The sequence below is a fragment of the Eumetopias jubatus genome, unplaced genomic scaffold, assembly GCF_037043125.1.
Source record: "Eumetopias jubatus isolate StellerSeaLion01/CBP00866 unplaced genomic scaffold, mEumJub1_p1.0 scaffold_6, whole genome shotgun sequence".
NCBI classification, from domain to species: Eukaryota; Metazoa; Chordata; class Mammalia; order Carnivora; family Otariidae; genus Eumetopias; species Eumetopias jubatus.
In genome coordinates, this window is record NW_028274812.1 from 100361 (window position 1) to 112046 (window position 11686).

Below are 11686 nucleotides of genomic sequence, written 5' to 3' on the forward strand. Positions count from 1 at the left end.
AGGCACAAGGGCCAAAAACATCCACTTGGAGACTTAGGAAGAGAGAGGAGTGGAGGTGGTATTGATCCCTGAAATGAAAACTGATGTCTTCAGATCCACTGTAATAAAGACAGAAACTAAAGCTGAGCCACAGGCTACAATTGATCTGACAGTAAGTTAGGGGAAAGAAGGACACAGAGATTTGAACATTCGTCCACTAAACACATGCTAGAATTCATGATACCTTGATTCCAAGTAAAAAATGTTCAGTAATTAATAAAAAGCAGAGGGATCTACAGTAGGAACTGAAACAGATCTCCCAAATGGGTTTCAGTTTTGAAGGAGGGTCTCTGGCATTCTCATCTTCATATGACTGGATTATGGGTGTCACAAAAGAAAACAGTATTTCACAGACTTGAGGTGTAAAAAGTCCCTGGATTCTCTAAGCAGTCCGGGACTCCACTGCTGTTAAGAAATGTTTGTTGAGTGGGCACCTGGGTGGCTCAGTTGGTTAATCGACTGCCTTCAGCTCGGGTCATGATCCTGGAGTCCCGGGATCGAGTCCCGCATCGGGCTCCCTGCTCGGCGGGGAGTCTGCTTCTCCCTCTGACCCTCCCCCCTCTCATGTGCTCTTTCTCTCTCACTGTCTCTCAAATAAATAAATAAAATCTTTAAAAAAAAAAAAAAGAAATGTTTGTTGAGTAAAACTGAGTTGGAGCAGGCTGTCACTGAAGTGAAAGAGAACATTCCTCAACAATCTGCTTTTACGCACTGTTTCCTGACTTCAACGGGCCGACAAGAAACTAGTTTTTCTCCCTCAGAACACAATTCACATCTACAAATACCTTATCTTATAAGGGATGTGGCTTACTCAATTTCAAGAACTTCGTTTTTTAAGATAAACATTCTTGCGGCACCTGGGTGGCTCAGCGGGTTGAGGATCTACCTTCGGCTCAGGTCATGATCCCGGGGTCCTGAGATTGAGCCCCATGTCAGGCTCCTTGCTCAGCAGGGAGTCTGCTTCTCCCTCTCCCTCTACTCCTCCCCCTGCTAATGCTCTGTCTCGTTCACTCTCAAATAAATAAATAAAAATCTTTTAAAAACTTAAAAAATTTTTTTCATATTGTTTTCCCTTCAGTAAAACAGAACTGAATTTAGTTGCTTCAGAATCTAAGAATGATTAACATGTGCTTTGAGAAACAAAATAACAGCACAGAGGTAACACTAAGATGAAAAAGAATATTCTTAACTTTTACAAGAAAGGAAACGTTAGATGTTATTTTGCTACAAACTAATTACTGGAAAAAGGAGCATCCGGGCCATAGCTACATTTGCTCACGTCTCACTGAGATTTAAACAAACAAAAAAAACGGCCAATAACATCCTCACCACGCAGAAGGGGCGCAGGCCCGGCCCACCAGGCAGCGCTTCGTGCAGCCTCGGTGCCACGTGCGAGGCGGAGGCGGCGGCAGGAAAAGGAGCAGGTGACAACGGCTCCTTTGGAGGGTGCCAAGTTTCAGACTTGTTGCATTTAGAATTGAAATTGTCAATTTTTACTTAAAAAAATAAAACTCTCAGTGTTCGAAGTGACGAAGGCTGCCACGTCCTACAGGCAGAAGAGAGGAAAAAACAAAACTAAGGACACAAAGAGCCGGCGAACGTCCACAAGCCTCTCCTCGGCTCGGGAGAGCCAATTCCTAACCCCGCCCCCACCTCGCGGGCCCGGCAGGTGGGGACGCACGCGGCGTGCTGACGTCCGGCCATTTCCTTAGTCCCGCCTCCTCGCCCCTGCAAACGCCGTTCTGCGCGCCTGCCGCGGGCCGATCTCCGCCTTCCGGCCGCGAAGTGCGCAAGCGCGCGAGCGCGCGGCTCCGCTCGCTCTATGGCGGCCGCCCGTGCGGGGCCGGCTGAGCTGGGCTTCGTGGAGGCGGCGCCGGCGTGGCGGCTGCGCCGCGAGCAGTTCCCCAGCAAGGTGGGCGGGCGGCCGGCGTGGCTGGGCGCGGCCGGGCTGCCGCGGCCCGAGGAGCTGGCCTGCGCGCTGTGCGGCCGCCCGCTGGCCTTCCTGCTGCAGCTGTACGCGCCGCTGCCCGACCGCGCCGACGCCTTCCACCGCGGCCTCTTCGTCTTCTGCTGCCGGGCGCCGCCGTGCTGTGCGGGCCTGCGCGGTGAGCGGCCGCCGCGCCTGGGGCCCGTGGGGGGGGGGGGGGGGCCCGTGGGGGGGGCCCGTGGGGGGCCCGCGCCCGCTCAGCCCTGCCTCCGGCCGCCGCGCTTCCGGGCGCGTCACGGCCCCAGCTTCTGGGTGGATCAGTGGGAACGGGGAGTGCGTGCGCACACCGACAGAATTCGAACTGTGTTCCAGAAAGCTGGGCCCACATAATGTTTCCGAATTTCTGCAGTGTGACTTAACTGTTGGTCTATTTGATTATTCTGAACGAGCTCAAAGACCCAATTCAGATTGTTGTGGGAACCCGTTTCTTGTGCTTTTGCACGTTCTTCTGTCTCCCCTTTCAGAAAGTAAGGTCCCTGAAATCGAAAAGTTCCCTCTATTTCTCTTTTTAAGAAATAGTGTCTTTTCAGTCCTGTGTGGACTGGAGGCTCGACTATTTGGCTTGCTATATTACTTAACGGTATTTACATTTCTCGTTTCCTCTTAGTGTTTAGAAATCAGCTACCCAGGAAAAATGACTTTTACTCATATGAGCCACCTTCTGAGGATCCTCCTCCAGAGACGGGAGAGTCTGTGTGCCTCCAGCTCAAGTCTGGTGCTCATCTCTGCAGGGTTTGTGGCTGTTTAGGCCCCAAAACATGCTCCAGATGTCACAAGGCGCATTACTGCGGCAAGGAGCATCAGACTCTAGACTGGAGATTTGGGCATAAGCAGGCTTGTACACAATCAGGTGAGTCAACTCTTTTTAAGTCTTAGCTCAGTTTCATAGCATCTGTCAACCCAAGTTTTTTGTTTTGAGGATAAAAGTTAAGATTAGAGAAGGTATTATTCTTTTCAAAATTTTAGTACCTGGTAACATGAACACCTCTAAGAAAGAGGAGCTGTGAGGTCTTGCCTGCTCAGTTATGTCCAAGACTTGCTTTAATATTGGTGTTTAATTTATGACCTAAATTGCTGGAACTACATGTATTAATTTACTAGGGTTACTGCACAGAATATAGTTTAGAAATGGGAAATTATTTGATCCTCTTTAAAACTAAACGATTAGTAATGATGCTAGTTACCTTTTCATGTTTCAGATTATTTGGACAGAACAATTCCAGACCACGGCTTCCTTTTTCCAGAATTTGAAATTGTAATAGAAACAGAAGATGAGATTACACCTGAAGTCGTTGAAAAAGAAAATGATTCGGAAATTATAGGGAGCATGGGTAAGGAGTCACTTTTAGAACTTTATTCATATAGTGCTGGAAAGAAAAGGCTCTGTGTCAAAAAGAGAGGTAGGTACTGACAGGAAGTCAATTCACTTTGGAGTCTGTGCCCTATGATTTTCAAACACTCTCATTTGACAGTATCTTTCCTGTACCTCTCTTCCTTGGCATGTATATCAGATAGATTCTGGTTCTGATGAAGACATGTCAGGGTAAGTATCCAAGTGGTCATTTGGGTAGGACTCCTCCACATGATGCTGGAAACTTGTTAAGTTCATTTGGATCCAAGATCTGTTTCTCAGATCAATATAGAATATGTGAGACCCTTAGCATAGTGTTTGGCGGGTGACGGGCCCTTTAAATGTTTCATCAGCTAGTTTCAGATACCCAATTTTACAGGTTATCTAGATGATAGTACGCTAATGTAGTGCCTAGGCCTACCAGATACTAAGCGAAGGATTAGTAGCCAACATTTATCCAGCACTTACTCTGCACCAAGGGCTATTTGTGCATGATCTCATTGAAATCCTGAAGGCAGTACAGTGAGAAACTGTACCTCATTTTGCAGTGAGGAATTTGAGGTTTTCTGGGTAACTTGTTTGGTCACGTAACCAAAGTTGTTAAAGTTTTAGAACTGCAGTTTGAGCTCCCATGTTGTTGACTCCAGAATTTGAGCTCTTAACTACCACAAAATTGGGTTTTAGAGTCTAAATCAGACTTTACAGTATCAGCTTACTGGTTTATAGTTCATATTCAGGTGATGTCAAGAATATACTTTGGTACATGTAACACAGACTAAATCCTGTTGAGGACAGCAGGGCTTCAGACAGCTGGGATTCCAGGAGAGGAGGAATGTGCAGGAATGTGCAGAGAACAAGCTGGTAGGTCATGATGAGTGATGGCTGAGTGAGTGTACCAGCTGGGAAAAGACATGTGTGAGACGTGAAGAATCAGGGCAGTCCAGGCAGCTTAAGGGCAGTAGTGAAAATTAAAGGCTCAGCATTTGTTGGGTGTCCTGTCATCTACAGGGCACAAGTCTTAAACCCAGGACTTGGGTCTGTTCTTTCATTTGAAGATTTAAAGAGAAGCACTCACTAGGAACCTGCCCAGTAAAGTGGGGTACCTGGAAAATCAGATGGTCTTGAAATACTATAATGAATTAAAATAGGGAAAGCCTGTGGGAACATCTGGCTTTCACTATCTGATTTATTTATTTGTTTGTTTTTAAAGACTTTATTTATTTATTTGAGAGAGAGAGAGAGAGCACATGAGAGGGGGGAGGGTCAGAGGGAGAAGCAGACTCCCCACTGAGCAGGGAGCCCGATGCGGGACTCGATCCCGGGACTCCAGGATCATGACCTAAGCCGAAGGCAGTTGCTTAACCAACTGAGCCACCCAGGCGCCCTCACTATCTGATTTAACATTAAGTTGGTTGTTTGAAATTTCCTGCCCTCAGCATGCAGGAAATGTCAAGTCACGGGGACTAGTCCTGTTGGTGTAATGGTTGTGTTGATATTTTTCAGGTGAAGCACCTGAGGAAGAATTGGATTCCATGGCAAAACATGAATCCAAGGAAGATAAAATTTTCCAGAAGTTTAAAACTAAAATAGCCCTTGAGCCAAAACAGGTAAACTAGAACTCCTACAACTCCTTCTTGTGTTCTTTTCAGGGTACAGTCCCTGAGAAGTAACTACTATAAAGCTAGTCTCTTGTTATAGGAGTCCTTCACACAGATAGTCTGCTGATCCTGTCAGTAGTTACTGAAAAACTACAGGTTATACTGTTTATCATGTAGGGTCCGTATTTTAAAGAAGGCATCTGAGACAGATGAGTAAGATGTTGCCTGTAATACAGGAAGTTTGCACCAGTGGCAGAAAGAAAGGAACAGATATTTTTGCCCATTTATCCAATAGGAACCTTTTGCTTGTAAAACCAACATGACGTGTTAACACAGACACTGGTTTTGTGAAAAGAAAAATGGGCTTTGGAGTTGGGAAGAAGCCTGGATCCTAGAGTTACACGAAGAGCTCTGACGTAATTGCATCTACAGTGTGAAAAAATTAGAGGTCAGTTGTGAGGATGAAGGAAGAATGTAGGCACATATTAAGTGCTCAGCAAATGTTTCCCTTCTTCATCCCTGTTCTTCTGTTAATATCATTCCCCTTAAAGACATTCAACATAAACCTAAATCACTGAAGAAAGTTCGGCTAAACTCCTGTAAAGCAGTCACTGAGTCAAATATCCAGGAGAAGAATATCATAAGAATAGACCTAGGTCCTAAACACGGTGAAGGTAGTTTTTAGCAATGCATATGCTTTTAACAAAGCATAGGAAAGCCACTCTGTTGATGTTTAAGATCTTACAGTGAAATTTATCTCTGTAGTATTTATCTAAACAACTGTATTACTTGGTATTTGTCCCTTTAAAATGAAAATAATATATGAGGGCACCCACAAGCGGGGGTGGGGGGGCAAAGGAAGACTTTTTAATTTTAAGATTTTCTTATTTGAGAGAGCATGCAAGAGAGAGCGTGCATGCACGCCTGAGCAGGGGGAGGGGGAGAGGGAGAGGGACAAGCAGCCTCTGTGCTGAGTGTGGAGGCTCCATCTCAGGCCCCGAGACCATGACCTGAGCTGAAACCAAGATTTAGGCACATAACCGACTGAGCCACCCAGACACCCTTGGTCCCTTTTAAAATTTTTAACTGAGGAAAAGAAGAAGAAGATAGCAGGAGGGGAAGAATGAAGGGGAGTAAGTCGGAGGGGGAGATGAACCATGAGAGACGATGGACTCTGAAAAACAGACTGAGGGTTCTAGAGGGGAGGGGGTGGGGGGATGGGTTAGCCTGGTGATGGGTATTAAGGAGGGCACGTTCTGCGTGGAGCATTGCGTGTTATGCACAAACAACGAATCATGGAACACTACATCAAAAACTAATGATGTAATGTATGGTGATTAACATAACAATAAAAAAATTTTTAACTGAGGTTCCTTTTATCTGTGAAAGAAAGCACAGATTCTGGGCTGCATTTTGGATTTAGAAACTGGTAATGGAGAAACAGGATTAGAGTGGGACCCTCACAAAATACTCCTAGGATTTAGATTCTAACCATATTACCATGTATGAAATAGGATTTGGATATCCTGAGTCATTTAAGCTAAAATAACTGATTTGATGACACTGGAAAAGCATTAACGGTGCCAGGTCTGAGTTGGGGGAAACAGTAAACTGCGTTTCGGATGAGTGTTCCATCAAGGCTCTCCAGATTATTATCCAATCACGTGCTACCACTGGAAATTTAGGTGAGATGGTGATTTGCACATGATCCCGGTTGATTTTAGGTTCTCAGATACGGCAGAGGGATTGCTCCCATCTGGATCTCTGGTGAAAATATCCCTCAAGAAAAGGATATTCCATATTGCCCCTGTGGTGCCAAGAGAACATTTGAATTCCAGGTATGACCTTAAATGAGTATTTTAATATGTGTAGTCACCCTAAGTTATGTTATTAAAGGCTCCAAAACTTTACTGAAATAATACATGCCCATGGGTCCTGTTACTACAGAAAGTGCCTTGTCCCACCTAAGAGCTTATTCCCTGGAGGGAATTGTCTTTTACAGTTTTATCTGGTAGTTCTCTAAGTAACATGCTTTTTGTGGTAACTTGTCAGTTTACTAGTTTTTAGACATTATCCGTTGACTGGCACGTGCAGTAATGAGGATTTAAATGTAGTTTCTTACACCATCTGGACCACCCTCCCACCTCCCAGTGTGGTTACATCATTATTTTTAGTGTCTGCATTTTGTTACCTTAAAATTTTAAATATTCCTTCTTTTCTTGTTATGGCAATTAAGGTATTTTGTACTTTGTGATAGGAACGTTTTGGAGGCCTTAGTAAGGTTTGGTTTTAGTTTGTGGATTTGTTAGGAAAACAGATGGATATAATCATTAAGACAAATGGTTTTTCAAAAGGAATTGTTAGGATCACAATCCATTTGGGTTGGGTAGAAATGCTCTTGTTGATTTGCTAACCTTACAGAGTGGCAGGTAATACTTTTTGCTTAGGGTAAAAAAAGGAATTGTGAAGACTGTATCCAACAGTAACTGGTTCTTAGTGTCAAAGCTGGAGATTAAAAGACCGGGGTGCCTGCAATCGCCCTGGCAAGGAAGGTCTGTTGAAAGCAGACAGTGCTCTCTGCCTCAGCGCAGGGCTCTAATTCTGTCATCCTCTTAGGTCATGCCTCAGCTGCTCAACCACCTAAAGGCCGACAGACTGGGCAGGAGTGTCGACTGGGGTGTCCTGGCTGTCTTCACCTGTGCTGAAAGCTGTAGACTGGGGATTGGCTACACAGAGGAATTTGTTTGGAAGCAAGATATAACAAATACACCCTAAAGACAATGTCGTAAAGCCTTAAAAATGCTCATAATCTCTTAGACCTTGCAAGTCCATTTCTAGGACTTTATCCTAAGGAAATAATTATAGCAGAGACAAAGGTACAAAGATGTTGTTTTAGGTGAGTTTACAGTGTGTAAATATTAGTGCAACAAAAATGTCTGGTGACAGGTATTTAAAGAAATTTTGGTGAATCCCTACAGCAGAAGGTAATGCAGTCTTAATGATATACATCTATATGTACAAGATACAGGTTTAAACTGACACCAAGATATTCATAGTATGTTCATATTTTTGTAAAAGTATTTATACATGTGTATGTCCACAGAAATCTGGAAAGATACGTACTCGGTGGGAACTAGTTAACTATGGATGGTGGGACTATGAAATGATCGTTTTACCTATGTGTTTGTTTCTTTCTACAATAAAAATGGGTTAATTGCCTAATTAAGACAATCCATTACTCAGCATTTTTCCTCCTAAAATTTGCAATGTTAAAACCAAGAGAAAACTAGTTGGGTAAAACCCAAAGAGACGTGACTGGTTATCAGGTCATTGTCATGGGCTCTAAGACACATGAAGTCCAGAACACTGGAAAAATACAAAACTCCAGTAGGCTGGTGAATGTGATGAATAACTGACTTCAGAGAGAGGCTCTACTTCGAAAGTGACCTTGATCTGCCAACAGCACTGCTCACAGATGACGGAAGGCAAGAATAATGGTCTTTCTCCACCCCCCCCCCGCCCCCCACTCATGCCAGTGTACACATGGGGCGTAAACCCAAGTAAGGAGGCAGGAATTGGCCATTAGAATTTCCCTAGGGAAATCTGGCCCTGAGGTCAGCTAAATCTGTTAACCGTGCTAAGGCTCCTTCCAGCCCCTAGTGTTTGACAATGATGCTGGGACAATTCCCAGTTCTTTCAACACCAGTGATGCCTGCCCAGCACTAAAGCAAACCTGAAGGGACACTGCTGTTGATCAGTGCTTGAAAACCTACAGCTAATCTAAGTTGGCTCATACTCTCCCATAAGTGCATCTTTTTTGGATATAACACCATTAGTTAATGTCAGTGACTACCTTGTTATTTTACTACACTTTTATATGAGAAAGTCCTGGTCTATTAGCCCACATTATAGGTATATATGTGTTATTCATAAAGAGATGTGTATGAAATACAGTGAAACATAGCTCCATATGGGAAACCAGTATGGAATTCTGATGGGGAGATTTGTTACTAGGCTACTTTTAAATACAACCTGTAAAGGGGGAGGATGGTGTCACAGTTTTCAAGCTGGAAGAGTGAAGTCTGAGAATGACCTACAGCTATGGTGATACAGCCCGTTGCTACTGGAGGACGCGTTATAAGTTGTCCATCATCTGGTGGCAAGAATCAACACTTGGTAGGAAGCTCAGTGGCTTCTGGAAAACTGGACTAGGGGGTCTTCACATTGCCAATTGTAAATGATTCTTAAAAGTCAGGGGATGTTATAGTAAGTTTTCCAAAACAGAATAGTGCCCTGACTGTTAAGGACTTTAAGCAAACCCATTAGGGTCTGTTTGGAGACATCACCAGATGATTGTGGACATTCTTGCAGGTATGTTAGGAATAACCAGCCAAGCTGTCCTTTAGGTATGTATCCCTACCAAGTTCTGGCAATTAGGGTGAGAGTTCACAGGGTCCTTCCACTTATAGACTAGTCCAAATCAACAGAAAGAAAATGTCAATGTCAACTAACATCCATGCTGAAACATAATCCATCATGTGAAAAATACAAAATAAAAATAACCTAAAACCAAAAATTTACATAAAAACATTGAGCAACTCAGTTACTTCTAGAAATGTCAAGATGCATTTAAAAACACCCTAAAATTATCATGTCTCACCCAGTAACTTCCTGTAGAGGATGTCATTCACTATTGCCCATCCACGTACTCCACTCTCCACCAAAACTTCTGTTTGGCTCAGACACTGCCTGAGTCGGGTGACCCGACTGCTCACCCCTCCTTTTATTAGATACTGAACGCTGGTCTCATCATCCCTTGACAATTCAGAGATAACAACAAAATAAGTATGTTTAAGTGCTTTTGATAATCACCTTGGTAGTAATGCAATCTAAGACTGTTGCATGTATAGTGTAAGATAAAGTAAATGACCATGGGATTTCCTAACATTATTCCGTGTGTCTTTAAAAATTAAGGATTATCGGTGTAAATAATAAAACTGATTAAATGAAACCCCCGTAGTCCTGAATTTGAATTGGATATATCAATTATGAATTCATGAGGTATTTAATCTCGAAAACTTTCAAAGGGAAAGCAGCATTTATCCTGCTATATGAAGTGTATCACTTTATAAAGTATTCCAATGAACGACTGGAAAATAAGTAGAATTTCATCATTTGCAACCCACTAATGAATTCACAGATCAATGAGAAGTCTCTGGATGTAGCTGCTCATTTGCAGGAAATCGAACACAGGAACATGCTGAACTACACCATGAGTTTGAAAACAGCAAAACACATACTGTAAGAAACTACCAGCTGTAAATTTGGCCTAACATTTTAAGGAAAAGACAGGGAGGGGGAATATAAGGAGTAAAACAGAGAAGCATCCTTTTTTTTTTTTTTAAATGGAAGATTAACCCATATTAGTAATTTAGGTCATGACTATAAAATGATTACAAAATTTAAGATAATGGTTATTGGTGGGGGGTGTTGTGGCTGGACTAGAAGGAGAGGCCCCTGGGACACGGGCAAGGTTCTGAGTGGTGGTTGCAGGGATGTCTACTGAGTAATACACTATGCTAAATATTTGTTTTGTTAGGTTTTCTGTGTGTACTGTTTCACAGGGAAAAGCCTCAGAATTCAGTAAAGTGATTGGGAATAAGATAAATATGTCAACAAGACTTGTAATGAAACATTACATTAATACCAGGAACCAGAGAAACTTAGGAATTAACTTTTATGAAATGTATAAGCCCTATATGAAAAAAATAATAAAACTTGACTAAAAGAAGATCTACATGGAAAGATACTTCTTTCTTGGGTGGAAGGGGATAATATTGGACCGATGGATGGCAGTGGCTCCTCTCCTAGGCATGTTCACTACAGAAATGCCTGCACTGAACCACAAACAGGCATATAAGGGTGCTTCCTACAGCTGAAACACTGCTGATAATTAAGGAAATAGGTAAATACATAAAGGTACGTAAGAGATGATGTACATCTGTGATGCTATCAGACTCCACGACATACTGACTGAAAAAAAAGCAAAGCTATAAAACAACAAATGCTTTAGTATTTTCTAAATATGGGATCAAAAGCAGCCCAAGGAAAGAAACTGCACAGAAGGGGGCTTGGGAGATACCTGGGTAAGTAAGCAGAAGGGAGAGAAGGAAAGAACTGTTCCTTTCTGATTATGTGCCTCTGAACTGCTTGAAAATATACTTTGACAAATTAACCCAAACAATAAAATCCAAGAAATTACAAATTTCCAGGTAATATTCATGAGAAAAACAAACACCTCACCAAGCTGTACACATACCCAGCTTTAATACTGAAGGACTCTGGCCGAGAGCCTGGTTTTGCGTTCCCTAGCTATGTACCCTGGGGCAAATACCGCAGCTGAGGCCGGAGTTTGCTCACCTGGGAAAGAGGAACAAAACCGAATTATAGGTTTTGTGAGAATTACAGGCAATGTATCTGGGAAACAGGAGGTGCTCGATATATGGAAGATAATAAATCCATGTTTCATGAGCAACCTTAAATTTTCAGGTAGTTCATCCATTATCACTGCGACATACAATGCAATGTTGATTGAAACAAACAACGAGCAAGCAAGCACACATTGAAATGGTTTCAGGCAATTATATCTAAAATACAGCTTTAACAGTATGATCACACAAATCTTACAAGGTATCATTTATAACATCAATC

General features: G+C 42.9%; 1 protein-coding gene across 1 annotated transcript; it reads left to right on the forward strand.

Moving 5' to 3' along the window:
• The first annotated feature begins 1835 nt into the window (after window positions 1-1835).
• PDCD2 (programmed cell death 2) lies at window positions 1836-8206 on the forward strand. Its single transcript, XM_028103274.2, has 6 exons — window positions 1836-2144; window positions 2634-2876; window positions 3226-3357; window positions 4881-4984; window positions 6700-6813; window positions 7592-8206. The coding sequence occupies exons 1-6, from the start codon at window positions 1862-1864 to the stop codon at window positions 7748-7750; spliced, it is 1035 nt and encodes a 344-aa protein (XP_027959075.1). The 5' UTR covers window positions 1836-1861; the 3' UTR covers window positions 7751-8206.
• Window positions 8207-11686: the final 3480 nt, after the last annotated feature.